The 14,697-nt window shown below is 46.1% G+C and overlaps 1 protein-coding gene across 2 annotated transcripts in view; it reads right to left on the bottom strand.

Annotated features, from left to right (window-relative positions):
- The window catches only part of CHAT (choline O-acetyltransferase), a gene marked incomplete at both ends in the record, with an annotated part of 45,982 nt that overhangs the window by 15,318 nt on the left and 15,967 nt on the right, over window positions 1-14,697 (bottom strand). For both annotated transcript variants that reach the window (XM_080823692.1, XM_080823693.1), the window contains 2 exons: window positions 145-245; window positions 2,674-2,843. In XM_080823692.1, coding sequence (XP_080679818.1) covers window positions 145-245; window positions 2,674-2,843 — 271 coding nt within the window. The remainder of the gene's footprint in view (window positions 1-144; window positions 246-2,673; window positions 2,844-14,697) is intronic.

The following is a 14,697-nucleotide window of genomic DNA, read 5'->3' on the forward strand; positions in this document are numbered from 1 at the left end:
CTTTCCAGACTAATGCAGCCCCCCGGTGGCCACCCAAATTTTTCTTGGCCGAGCCCAGCCGCACCTTGGCAGTCTGGCATTGGCTCCCGTGGCTGCGGCGGGGGTAGGGGGGTGTGGGGGTGGGGGGGATGTGCCCAGACTCACATGTGCTTGAGCAGGTGCTCCGTGCACTGCACCAGGACGATTCCATCAAATGGGGAGTGCTCGCACACCACGCCGCATGTGCCATCGCGGCCCACCACGAACTGCAATAAGGAGGGAGAGAGGTGAGTGGACCTCAGGTAGGGTCTGCATCTCAAACTAGTCCCTGGGCTCCAGGCCGGGTCTACCTGGCCTCTCGGGGGTGGGTGGGGGGGGACCTCTCTTCCAAGGACACAAAAGCACATTATGTCCCAAAAGGAATACTGTATGAAATTGCCATGACCTGAGAATATGGGGGCCTCGAGACAGCTCTATTATGTGACCTCCTTCCCAGAAATGCTCTGGGCAGTGAGGGTGGAGCCCAAGGTTCCCCAGGTGAAGTAGCCCGGTGATTCCTAACCGTCTGCCCTGAACCCATGCGCTCTTTCCTTAGGTCATGGGCAAGTTCCTTTGGCTTCTGTTAAGCCCTGTGTTCCCCCACCCCATCCCACAGTGTGCAACAGGGCCACAATCCTGTACAGCTTCGCGTGAGTATGGGTCTAAATGGGGCCTGTGTGATTGGCCCCCACTGGTTTTCTTCCCAGGATCTAGACCCATGTCTACCCCATAGTAGGTGCTCAATACTTCTGTTGAATGAGTGAATGAAAGGTAACGATCCGGTTTGGATCGTGGGCAGATTCCTAGGGAGAAATAGTTGTCTCTGGGTGAGAGTGAAGAAAAGGTGTTCTGAAGGTGTTCCATGAACCGCTGTCTGGCTTCGAGTCAGGGACCGGGGTTCCAGGTCTGCCACGGCCACCTGCCAGCTGGGAGACCTTCGACAGGACATTTCAGCTCCTGGCTTCAGTTTGCTACCATTGAAAATGGATCCAATAAAGCCCAGTTCACAGGATGGTTAGGAGGATCAGAGAGAAGGTTTAGGAAAGGTCCCCAGGGACTGTAAGTAGTTTGCTAAGGCTGTACTTAGCTGACGTGGACAAAGGACATGCCCGGCGTGTACAGAGGTGCTGGGAAAAAAGAATGAGAAGAATGAGATTTGATTGTTGACGTGTAACCCAGATGAGGTGGGGCTGCCCATAGCCCGGCTCAGCACAGCATCCCATCTGGTCCCCCATGCATAAGCAAACAAACAAGCTATTGACAGTTTTCTGATGCCCTTCCGGGGCACGATAACACATGTGAGCTGACTCTCCTCCTGTCTTCCCCCAGCCCTCGCCTGGAGCCAGTGGCCCGAATCTCTACTCCCATTCTCCCAACAACCTTCCCACAGAGTCTTTCTCAAAACTCATCCCTTGCAGTCTTTTCTTTTCTCCCCAGTGTCCCCTGCTTCCCTGTCCCCTGCTTCCTTCTAGCTCTTGATTGTTCAGCTCAGGTCCCTGGAGCCTGTTTGGCTTCTCCAGGTCATCTGATCATCTGTCCTGCCCATGAAAAGCACCCAGCGGGGGGCACAGTCACCCCTGGGGGGCAGGAGGAGAAGACTGTGCCCACTTGTGCATTAATGCTTTTCTGTCCTTGCCACTAAAACAAAAGGGAGGAAAACAGTGCCTTTTTAAAACCACTACCGAGGCTTCCTATGTTTCTGGTCCCGTACATCCATTATATCATTACATTCCCACAGCTGCTCCATGAAAGATTACAAGCCATTAGCACCACTGGTGGAGGCTAAAACGGCCAGCGCAGCAGCAAGTGAACTCATCAGAAACAGCAGAATCAATATGCAAACCAATAAAAAGGATAACCTGCAGAACGTAGAGGCCAGAGAAAGAGAAAAATGAAATGTTGCCCAGCAATGCTTATCTGTGGGAGCCGATGTTAGCCCAAAGCATAGTGATCACTGGCTATTTAATACGGTCATTGTGAAAGTGGGGTGGGGGGCTTTAAAAACAAACAAGGATCGATTCAGGATTGACACACTGGAGAAAAAAGGCTGGAGAAACAGGAATGAATGGGCCCAAACTCGAACTTCATCTGCACCTGCATGAGCATTTCTCTCTGGGCTAAAGTGAGCGTCTTGTTTCTGGGTTGATGTCACGTGAATGAAAAACAGAGGAATTGAATTATTTCATTTTATGGCTTTTCTTCTGTGGAGATGCTGGGCTGTCCTACTTCTCAGAGTTGGAGGGAGGTGTGTCGAAACAGTCAGACAAGAGTGATGGAGATTCAGAAAAACTGGTACTTCCGGGCATCAGCCATGATTCTTGCTGCATGCATTGAGGATGTGTTCAGGGGGGCCCCCGGGACACCCCACCTTACAGTGTGTGCTTGGAGAGTGGGAGTGAGCTCCAGGTCTGACCCCGAGGTCCTGCACACCTGGTCCAGGCTGCAGGAAGGTTGGGAGTTGGAGTTGGGTTTGGTCACTGGCTCTCGGGAAGGGTTGTGGCCAGTCCCAGGGGCTGACACCAGTGGCACATTTCCAGTGCCTTCGGCTCCCTCGGCCCCAGACGCGACATCCTGGGCAGCACAGGCCAGCGCGTGAGCCTGGCAGGCGTGCGCATCTGCTGGCTCGGCCCTGGCCCTGCCGCTGGGGAGGCTCACCTGCAGGGATTTGTCATACCAGCGGTTCGCCCCGTTCTTGCTGCAGCCTCCGCCGTGAAGGAGCTGAAGAGCCCTGTTGGTGTCGCTGAGCTCCACGCCCGCCGGGGCATCCAGACACACGAGACAGATGCAGCGTTCAATCATATCCAGTGCGTCCCGGTTGGTGGAGTCTGCAGGCCGGGCAAACAAGGCCTTAATCCCTATCCTCCAGACCCCAGGTCTGAGGTCCCCTCTGCGGAGCCCCACGCGCCACAGGCAGACACGCATGGACACCCAGCCCTTGAGCTGGTCCTGACTCCTCGCCCAACTCCAGTGGGTGGGTCGTGACAGTCAGCTAGACACTCCTGAGCTCCTGTGCTAATCCCAGCAGCCAGCTCCCACTCAGGGGGTCTGCAGGAGTCCCACCGACTCTCCAGCTGTGGCCAGATCTGCCCCCAGACGGGTGGTCATTGGAACTGCCCACCAGGACGAAGGGGGTTCATGCGGAGCCTTCTCCATGGACATTAGACCCTCAGACCGGCCTTGCCAGGGGAGGAGGCCCAATTCCTCCATCGAACAGTACCCTGCCCCCCCACTGTGGTGCCTGAGAGCCACATCTGGCCCATAGGTCTGTTTATTTGTTCCAAACTAAAATTTTCAAACGTAAGTTGCTGAAAATTAAAAATCTGTCAATTTCACATGAAAAGCTTCAGGGAGTCAAGGTGTTGCTGTTCCTGCCCCTCCCCCCCCAGCAGTTATTTCAATGAAGAGCGCAGATGGAAGGGCCAGGCGGCCTGCCCCAAAGCCAGACCCAGGTGAGCCCACTGAGGCCAATTCAGGCATGTGGAACTCGTCAGGACAAATAGGCTAGAAGCCACTGAATTGTGCAGGAGACGTGTCACCAAGGCAGCTTGATTGCTCCATGGGGGACATTGGGCATAAGGTTCTTCCCTAAACAGAGCTGGGTCAGCTGGATGGGCTCTCCCCGGGCAGCCCCCTCCACTTCCACCACCTTCTCTATCCAGACTTTTGGTCTGGAAAGCTGTAACAGGATGGGGGACAGGGTTACCTCTTCCCCCAAGCCCCAGAGTATCCTATGCATGGAAGATGGGGTGCAAAGTATTTGGAGGCAAGGGGACACTGTGGGGCAGAGGCTGCTAGCTGTGTAGGGAAATATCCATTCTCCCTTTAGTCACAGAGTGCCTGGTTTTAGCTTGGCACATGGAGGGCCAGAACTAAAGGTGCATTGCCCAGCCTCACTTCCAGTTAGAGGAGAACACACATTTAATTCTGCCAATAAAATTTAGCAACACTATATGACAGCTTCCAAGCATGTGCTCTTTGCCCCTCTTCCCACCTTCCTCTATCTACTGCTTGGAGCACTGGTGTGATGGCTGGACCTCTAGCCTCCATTTTGGATCATATGGATGTGGGCCACACCCTTGCAGCGATGGAAGAATCCTAGCCACTTTGTATCGGCTCTGATGGCTTACTTCTGGTATATAAGAGAGCAAGAGAGACCTCTCTTTTCTTTAAACCACTATTAATTTGGGTTTTCTGTCATATGAGGCCAAATCTAATCTTAACTTATACCATCTAGTGAGTTTGGGTTCACATTCTCACACTTCAAGAATCAGCTGGAGCTGAGAAACTGCACCCTTGTTTTACCATAGTCCTCTCATTCATTCAACCCCCTTGGTCCCTGTAGGTATTGAAATCCAAGGTCCCCGTCCAGGAGGTGTTTGTCAGAGAGAAACATTCTGCGGGCTGAGGAGCCCCTCCCCCCCGCAAGATGACAGTCCCTGTTCCTTTTTGCCCCATCAAGGCAGGCAGTGAGGCAGGCCCTGGTCCTGACTGCTGGCTCTCCTATTTCCTGTAGTCAGTCCAAGCCCAGGCACACATACCTCTCTGTTCCTGCCCTTTCCCTCACTACCGGGATCCCACTTACTGCTGAGTCAGAGCCCCTGGTTCTGGAGGCTTCTCTTCTTCTGGATCCTCAAGCCAAAAATTATGCCCATCACTCCTCATAGCCATCTGAAATCTGCTTTCCTGAAGTCCAGGGAATGTGTGGGAGCCAGTGTGGTCTCTGTTCACCAGCCAGGTCCTGCCTGTGGACTGGAGCCAGGCACAATGGGACCTTCCTAGTCAGTGGGAGGCTGAGTCCATACACAGTCTGATGTTGCCAGTGGGAGCCTGTCCTTCCCTTCGTCCAGCTAGGGACCCAGGGGTCCTGTCTGTTCCTCCCTGCTCTTGGCCTCACCCTGACCCTCCCTGGGACATATGGTGACTTCCCTCTTCCAGTGCAGTCGGGCTTGAGTAGAGTAGTCCCCAAGACTTTCCCCTGGGCCTCCTCAACATGAGCTAGGCACATGGATGCTAAGATCACATGCGACGGTCACTGCTCTGCCCACGTGATTTCTCCAGTTCATGAGAGGCATCTGTATACAGTCTCACAGAAGACAGTCTCCAGTCTCCACCCATCCCCTTTCTCCCACTTCTTGCAAATCCCTCTCACAGCAAGCCTTCCAGTCTGAGAAGCAGAATGACCAGCAAGCCAGCCTATTCTTGGGTCATCTTTTCCCCACTTCCTGTATAGAATGAGGGTTTGGAGAGTACCATGCTTTCAGGACCCCTCTTGATCCCAAAGGGGCCAGGATGACTCCTTATCTTTTGCATGGCTTCTTGGGCTTTCCTGGAATCTGATCATCTCCAAGATTTTGGGTCATGCCCTGAGGATCTAGAGGTAAAGGTAACCCAGTTGAAGCTCTGGGGAAATTCGCCTTCCCTCTGCCCCTGAAGGGTGGGGCAGTCACTGTGTTACCATCTTCAACCTGAAATGACTTCTATGAGGTTGAGTTTAAACATGGCCCTTTGGGCTCTGTGGCTTACCATGCTGCCCCTCGAGGGTCACATCCCCTGAATCCCTGCGTGGGCTTCAGGCCTCCTGCCACTCTCTGGACATCTGGGCTCATCCTTCTCTTCACCAGAGCATAGGGTGTCTCCTGGATAGGGGCCCTTCTCCTACTCTGCCTATCAGAGTTTCACTCATAAACCTCTCCCAAGCTCTCTGATCCTTTTAATGGGGCTGGACCTAGGCCTGGCATGGGTGGCAACAGCCCAGACAGAGCACCTGCCCTCCAGAACTCCTCACACCCAGAGGATGGCGGCTGCTTCTTGGTTGCAGACAAAGCGCCTCTGCTCTGTTCACTAGGCTGGCCTCGTACAGTACCCGGGTCCAGGGCTGGACCCATCCCCTCTATACCTGTTGTCTTCTACCACATTGCACATGCCCTACCACACGTGAGCCAGCTACTGACCGCAGACTTTCCCATACTTCAAGCAGTCAGTGCCAGTCCAACCCCCGAAGCCCTGACTTAGTCTCCTCCCCCATGTCTGTGAGCTTGCAGAGGGTGGGGGCTGGGTCTCCAGTACAGGTGGGCACAGGAAAGTGTCCATGGCTGGCAGTGGACTCAAGTGTACATGGACAGGTGAGGCAGAGATCTCAGAGAAGGAACCTGGAGGAGCCCAGCTGGCTTGAGGATCAGAAAACCACCACCTTTGGGGTATGGACCCTTATGGGATGGGGGAATGGTGAGAGGTTGGGAGGGGATGGAGATAGGGAAGGGATTCCTTACCCTTTGCAAGGCTCCCAGTCCTGCCCCTGTCTGCTCTATAGAAGTCCCCACCTATGGCTCTGGGGAGTGGCCCTGCCCTGTGTGCTGTTCTGGGGGGTTTGTCTCAATTCCGGGCTGGCTGGTGACTTCAGAGCATGGGAAGGCCTTGGCCAGACTGTGGTCAAATTCAAATAGGCAGAGAGGAAGGGGGAAGCCTGTCAGGAGGGAGATAACAGTGCTGGAAAATGTTCTGAGGGCTGGGGTGTAGACACCCAGGTTTGTGGGTAGAATGTGTGGGTGAGCAGGCCACCCCAGGCTGCAGTTCACCCCCAGGTCATAGGCGAAGGCATGCAGGATTTAAGTGAAGTTGAAGAATGCAGTGAAGTGATGCTATTAGTGAACATTTGTTGAGCACCTACTATGTGCCAGGCATAAACCTAAGTCCTCATACTGATGAACATGAGATAGGCATTTTTATCATCCCCATTCACAGAGAAGCTAAATGTCTTGCTTAAGGTCATCCAGTAAACTGAGGGAGCTAGACTTGGTCCCCGGCATGCAACCCCAGTGCCCAGGTTGGGAACAGAGCATCAAGGGCTGTGAATGGCCTTCATCTAGCAACAACAAGGAGCCACCAAAGGATCTTAGACAGGGGTTGATGTGATCAGAATAGAGTCTAGGCTGCCTAGCAGCCTGGGGAGGGTGTGGGCCTGGAGGCCAGTTAAGGGACCATGGGCAGCCCCAGAGCTACTCATCTAGGCCCTGTTGGCCATGTCTCAGTGAGCTCTGAAAGCCCGGGCTGGGTATCTGCCTATACCAAAATCTCCTTAGAAACAGCCCCAAGGCCAATGTGGAGTGGACAGGCCTGTCTAGCCAGGATGCTGGAGAGTAGGCCTAACACATCCTCGGGGCAGGAGAGAGGAGGCCTGGCACACTCCTTCCTAGATGGACAACACGAAGCTGACAGCAAACAAGGATGGCTCCCCAGGCCTCAGTGCCCAGCCGCCTCTAGGCAGGAGCGAGGGACCCCTGGGGAGGGACTGAACCATCACCATCACAGGCAGGTCGTGCAGGGCCCCAGAGCTCAGCGCCAACCAACAATACCCAGGTCCTGGCTCATTAGACAGGGTGAAATGGGAGCAGGACAGCCGAGCCGAGATGCCAGGTGGCCTTGCAAATGAACTCCCTGCATACGAGTAGCTGATCGGTCAAAGGCTGACAAGTTTATCGTGTAAGGCAGAAAATGAACTACACCCAAACTCATCCACCATGACTCTGGCCCCAGTGTAATGGAAACAGGGGGTGGGGGGCTGGAGGCACGCGGCAGGAGCCGTTTGTCTTGTGACATTCTCATCGAGCACATGGGGGCTTGTTTAATGTGGTAAATCAATCTTCCTCAAGGAGCCCTGCTTAATAGTGAGAAGTGGGAGGTGAGTAATAGGAGGAGCTTGCTCGGCCACCCACGCCTGGGGAGCTGACAGCTTCGGTGATGCAGAAATTCCAGAGGCCACAAGGCCTTGGAGGACCCTGGTGCTTCTGTTAGAGGCTGAAAGCTTACAGAATGTGACTAAGGTGAACAAGATGAAAGGAACACAGCGCCTCTGTCTTGGAGGGCTGCAGAAATCAGGTGCTGCTCCCCAACACCTCTACCTGTGCATACACACACACACACACACACACACACACACACACACAGCTCTGTCTTGGACACTTGCCTTCTCTGGTCTATCCCTCTGGGAGGGAGGTTGGCTCAAGTCAGATTCCTACTATCCTGCCTCACAAGATCTGCGGAGATGGAGCTCTAGGCTCCTCTTCTAAGGCTTAGAGCTTTTCAACCTCTGTCAATCCCATCTGAGGATTTTTCTTCCCCAGAAAAAGGGATTGTATCTCCTTTTGGGATAGAACTCTGCCATCATGCATCCCATGTTCTTCTCTACTTTATGGCTTATGGAATAATCTTTATGCTCCCAGTTCCCAGTTCCCAGAAGCTCTGGAAATTTCCACAAAAATATTTCTTGCCCAGTGAAACCTGCCTCTTGCAAATCAGAACAGCTTTTACTTGAGTTACAAAAGTCTCTCTCTCTTTTTTTAAAGATTTTTATTTATTTATTTAACAGACAGAGATCACAAGTAGGCAGAGAGAGGTGGAAGCAGGCTCCCTGCTGAGCAGAAAGCCCGACCTGGGGCTCCATCCCCAGACCCTAGGATCATGACCTGAGCTGAAGGTAGAGTCTTTAACCCACTGAGCCACCAAGGCGCCCACAAAAGTCTCTTTAAAGAGCTCAAGAGGGAGGGTCTTCTGCTTCCAGGAAAATCAAGTGGAATTTTCCCTATTCCTTCCACAAAAAGTCCTGGACATTATATTTAAAACAAACATAAGGAGATTCTGAAAGATGGAGAGAGAGGAGCTAGGGACCTCAGGACCCAAGGAACAACATGATGGTGAATTCCTGGTGTACTGGACTGAATTGTGTCCCCTCCACCCTGAAGTTCATATGTTGAAGCTTTAACCCTCAATATGACTATTTTTTAAATGAGGCATTTAAAGAGGTAATTAAGGTCAAATGGGGTCATAAGTGTGGGGTTCTAAACCAATATGACCATTATCCTTATAAGAAGAGGAAGAGACACCAGCGATGTGTGCACACAGAGAAAAGACCATTGGAGGATACAGTAAGACAGCGGTTATCTGCAAGCCACAGAGAAAGACCTCAGGAGAAACTAACTCTGCCAGCAGCTTGACCTTGGACTTCCAGCTGCCAGAATGGTGAGAAATAAATTTCTGTTGGTTAAGCCACTCAGTCTGTGGGGTTTTGTTATGGTAGCCCTAAAAAATGAATACACTGGGTTTTCGGTTTTATGTAAAATTTCCCAGACTTGGAGCTCAAACAGCCAGTAACATAAAACACAAACCAATGTAAACAAACAAACAAAAAAATCCAGCAAAAGCCTGCCTTCTTTAGCCAAAGGACCAGGGAAGAGAAAGACTAGCAACACAGGAAATCTTTAGATAATGACCTTCCTCCATGCCAGCAAAGGCAGAGTGGGGAGCCTAGACTTCTACCATAACCCATCTGTAATGAAGCATCTCAACCTCTGATGGGTCAGAGGAGACATGCTCTCAGGGAGAAGCTGGAACATTCATCTCCATTGGATAGTAACCACCACCTCAATTCCTCCAGATGGCATCAGCAGAGAACATGTCGGGACCTTGAATTCCCACTCCCACTACCAGTAATAAGAAGCATCCTCCCCTGGGTTGTCAATATAGGCCTCATGAGAAACCTGGACTTCTACCTCCACCCGGCTATAATAAGGTAGCACCCACCCTGCTCCTGCTGGAGTGATGTCAGAAAGCCAGCTAGAACATAAATTTTAAATAACATCCAGAGTCTCATAACACATCCAGGTTTCAACAGAAAATCACTTATCACATCAAGAACCAGGGAAATCTCAACTTGAATGAAAAAAGACAGTAGATGCCCAACACTGATGTGACAGGAATGTTAGAATTATGTGACAAATATTTTAAAATTAATCATTATAAAACTGAAAAATCTGTGGGACAAAAGATCTAACAATCATATCACTGGAGTCCCAGAAGGACAGAAAAAAAGAGAAGAGCAGGAAAGTACTCAGAGAAATAATGGCCCAAAACTTCCTAAATTTGGCAAAAGACATAAACCTAAAGATTCAAGATTCAGTTAATTCCACACAGGATAAATTAAAATAAATCCACATCAAGACATTATCATAGTCAAACTTCCGAAAACTAAAAGACAAAGGAAAAAAATCTTGCAACTAGAGAGAAAGAAATGATGCTTTATCTCTAGAGGAAAAAAACAATTCAAATTATGATGTATTTCTCATCAGAAACCATGAAGGCTGACACAACCTTTTTCAAGTAGGGAGAGAAAAGAACTGTCAACCCATAATTTTATATCTGGCAAAAATATCCCTCAGGAAAGAAAGGGAAATCAAGACATTTTTAAATGAGGAAAAACTGAAAGAACTTATCCCCAGCAGACCTGCCCTAAAAGAAAAGCTAGAGGAATTTCCCCCTTCAAAAAAGGAAGTTATATAAAGAAAGGAACATTGAAACATCAAGAAGGAAGAATAATAGAAAGAGTAGACATTTTAGTAAATAAATTTTCATTCTCTTCTTGAGTTTTTTTTTTTAAGATTATTTATTTATTTGAGAGAGAGAGAGAGATCACAAGAAGGCAGAGAGGCAGGCAGAGGGGGAGGGGGAAGCAGGCTCCCTGATGAGCAGAGAGCCCGATGTGGGACTCGATCCCAGAACCCTGAGATCATGACCTGGCAGAGGCTTAACCTACTGAGCCACCCAGGCGGCCCTCTTTTTGAGTTTTTAAAAATTTTGTTTCACTGTTGAAATAAAACTATAACACTGCCTGATGTGGCACTACATTTATATTAGTGGAAATAATTAAGACAAGTATATTATAAACATGGGAGAGTAAAGGGGTGTAAAGGGTGGTTTGCCAGTTCTACACTTCACTAGAACTGGCAAAATTTCAATAACTATAGACAGTGATAAATTATAGATATAAAGTAATACCTATGGAAACCACTAGAGAAGCTAGTGAAGGGAGAGTAGACAATTTCACAATTATACTTGGGGAATTAGACAACCTTTTCTCGATAACTCATAGAACAACTAGACAGAAAGTCAGCAAGGCTATAGAAAAGCTCAACAACACCATCAATCAATCTAATTGACATTTATAGAACATTCCATCCAACAACAGCAGAATGCACATTCTTTTCAAGTGCCGTGGAATATATATGCCAGGGTAGACCACATTCTAGGCTATAAAACATCCTCAAATATATTGAAGAGAACTGAAATCATACAAAATGTATTTTCTAATGTATGAAATCAAAGTAAAAATAAAAAACAAGGAAAGTTCTAAACATTTGGAAACCAAACAATACTCTTCCAAATAATCCATGGGTAAAGGAGGAAGTCTTAAGGGAAATTAAGAAAAAAAACATTGCAATGAGTGAAAATAAAAACACACCTTATCCAGATTTGTGAGTCACAGCTAAACCACTGTTGAGAAGGAAATGTATAGCACAAATGCTTACATAGATAAGAAGAAAAGCCTTGAATGAATTCTATTAGCTCTTACCTGAGAGCCTAGAAAAAGAGCAGCACAATAAACAAAAAGCAATCAAGAGTTAGGAAATAACAAGAAATCAGAAACCAACAGAATTGAAAAAAAAACCAACAAAAACAATAAAAAGAAATTTAGTTCCTTTAGAGGATCAATCAAATTTCTAGCAAGACTTGCAAGAGAGAGAGAGTGAGGGAGAGAACACTATCAGGGATGAAATTAGGGTTAGTACTACAGACCCTGCAGACATCAAAAGGATTATAAAGAAATACTATGAACAACTCTACAGACATAAATTTGACAATTTAGATGAAATGGAGTGATCTCTTGAGAATTATAAACTACTACAATGTACAATATATAAAAGGAATAATTTGGGGGTGCCTGGGTGGCTCAGTGGGTTAAGCCTCTGCCTTCACCTCAGGTCATGATCTCAGGATGCTGGGATCAAGTCCTGCATCAGGCTCTCTGCTCAGCAGGGAGTCTGCTTCCCCTCTCTCTGCCTGCCTCTCTGCCTACTTCTGATCTCTCTTTGTCAAATAAATAAAAACAAAAGAAAAAAAATAAGAAAGAATTTGGATAGCCCTATAACTATTAAGAAAATTGAATTTATAAGTTTTAAATTCCAGAAAAAGAAATTAACACCATGTTAAGAAGATGAAACTGTAAGTTACAGATTGGGAGGAAATATGGAACCACATAGCCAAGAAAGGGCTAGTAAAGAATATATAAACAACTCTCAGAATTCACAGTAAAATAACAACAACAACAAACCCTAAAACCCAATTCTGGGCCCAGAATTTTTCACTGGAGAACTGTACCAGATATTTAAGGAAGAACTAAAACATACTAATACAATTTCTTTCAGATAACTTAAGAGGTTAAGAATACTTCCCAATTCATTTTATGAATCGAGTGTTATCCTTATACTAAAACAAGATGAAAACAGTACAAAGAAGAAGAAAAGCCACAACACCCAGCCAGCTACAGGCCAATAATCCTCATGAATGTATGAATATAGATACAAAAATATTGAACAATATATAAGCAAAAAGAATTATATACAAAGTGGGGCATATTACAGGAAAGCAAGGCTGAAAATCAACCTGTATAATCCACCATATTAACAGGTTATAGAAAAATCATGATTATATCAAATGATGCAATAAAAATATTTGACGATACTCCTAAAATTCAATATCTATTCATGATAAAATCCCAGAAAAATAAAAATAGAGGGGAACTTCCTCAACTTCATAAAGAACATCTGCGAAAAGGGCTATAGTTAACATCATTTTAAAGGTGAAAGATCGCATAACTTTTCCCTAAGATCAGGAAAAAGAAAGGATATCCACTCGTACTACTGTTATCCAACATAGTACCAGAAGTTCTGCCCAGTGCGATAAGGAAATAAGAGGGAATTAAAAGGGATACAGATCAGAAGGGAAAAAAATCCCTACTTTCACATGACATGATTGTGTAGAAATTCTAAGGAATATATCAAAAAACAAAAAAACAAACAAACAAAAAAAACCCCAAAAAACCCCACAAACAAACCAAAACCCCAGCCCAAACATCCTAGAATGAATTAATGAGTTCAGCAAGTTTGCAAGATATAAGATAAAAAATACAAAAATCAATTGTATTTCTGTACACCAGGGACAAGGACATGAACACCAAAATTAAAAATGTAATACCACTTACAATGATGCAAAACACTGAAACACTTCAGTGTATGTAACAAAAATGTACAAGGCTTGTATGCTGAAACTATAGAACACCAATAAAAGAAATCAAAGAAGAACTAAGTAAATGGAGAAATGTTGTGTTCAGGCATAGGAAGTCTCAACATGGTGCAGATGTCAATTCTCCCCAAACTGATACACGGGTTTAAGACTGCTGCCATCAAAATCCCAGCAAAACTTTTTGTAGGTATAGACAAGATTAGTCTAAAATTTATATGAAAGTTAGAATAGCTTAAATAATTTTGGAGAAGAATAAAGTTGAAGGAACCAATATATTCAATTTTAAGACTTAGAGCTACATAACCAAGAATATGTGGTATTGGCAGAAAGAGGAGCACAGAGATCAGTGGAGGAGAATAGAAAACCTCAAAATGGACTCAAATAAGAATTCCTAACTGATTTTGACAAAGGCATGAAAGTAATTCAGTGTAGAAAGGATGGCCTTTTCAGCAAACATTGCTGGAGCAGTTGGACACCTATAGGCAAAATAAATAAATAAAATCAAAATTAAAATTAAAATTAAATAAAAAAGAAAGCCTGACTATAAATCCTCATACCTTACAAACAATTTAATTAAAAAATAGATCATAAACTTAAATGTACCAATGTAATATCACCTTTTGGAAAAAATATAGGAGAAAATCTTTGGGATCTAGGGCAAGGCGAAGAATTCCTAGACTTGACAACAAATGTATGATTCATCAACGGAAAAACTGACAAATTGGACTTCATCAAAACTGAAAACATTTACTCAGTGAAACACCATGTTAAGAAGATGAAACTGTAAGTTACAGATTGGGAGGAAATATGGAACCACATAGCCAAGAAAGGGCTAGTAAAGAATATATAAATAACTCTCAGAATTCACAGTAAAACAACAACAACAACAAACCCTAAAACCCAAAACCAAACAATCTAATTAGAAAATGAGCAAAAGATGGGAAATGACATTTCACCAAAGCGGATCTGAAGATGGAAAATTAGCATTATGAAAAGATACTCAACATCATTAGTCACTAGAAAAATGTAAGTTAAAACTACAATAAGATATCACTACACGCTGATGAGAAAGGCAAAATTAAGAAATAGTGACAACACCAAATGCTGGCAAGGTTGCAGAGAAACTGCATCTGATGGGAATATAAAGTGGTACAGCTAATCTGGAAAACATTTTAGAAGTTTCTTTAGAAACTAAACATGCAGATATCAATTCTACTCCTGGAATTTTTCCTAAAATGAAAACTTATGATCACACAAAAACATACACACACACACACACACACACACACACGCGTGCGCGCGTGTGTGTGTGTATAATGTTTATAGTAGCTTTATTTGTAATAGCCAAAAAATAGGAACAACTCAGGTGTCCTTCAATGGATGAATGATATCACCCATTGTAATACACCCATACCAAGGAATAAAAAGGAATGAACTATTGACATATGGGACAATGTGGATTAATCTTCAGAGAATTATGTCAAGTGAAAAAAAAGAAAGCCAGGCTCAGAAGGTTATAAACCGTATGATTCCATTTATACAACATTC

This window comes from Martes martes (genome assembly GCF_963455335.1).
Source record: "Martes martes genome assembly, chromosome: 14".
Classification (NCBI taxonomy): Eukaryota; Metazoa; Chordata; class Mammalia; order Carnivora; family Mustelidae; genus Martes; species Martes martes.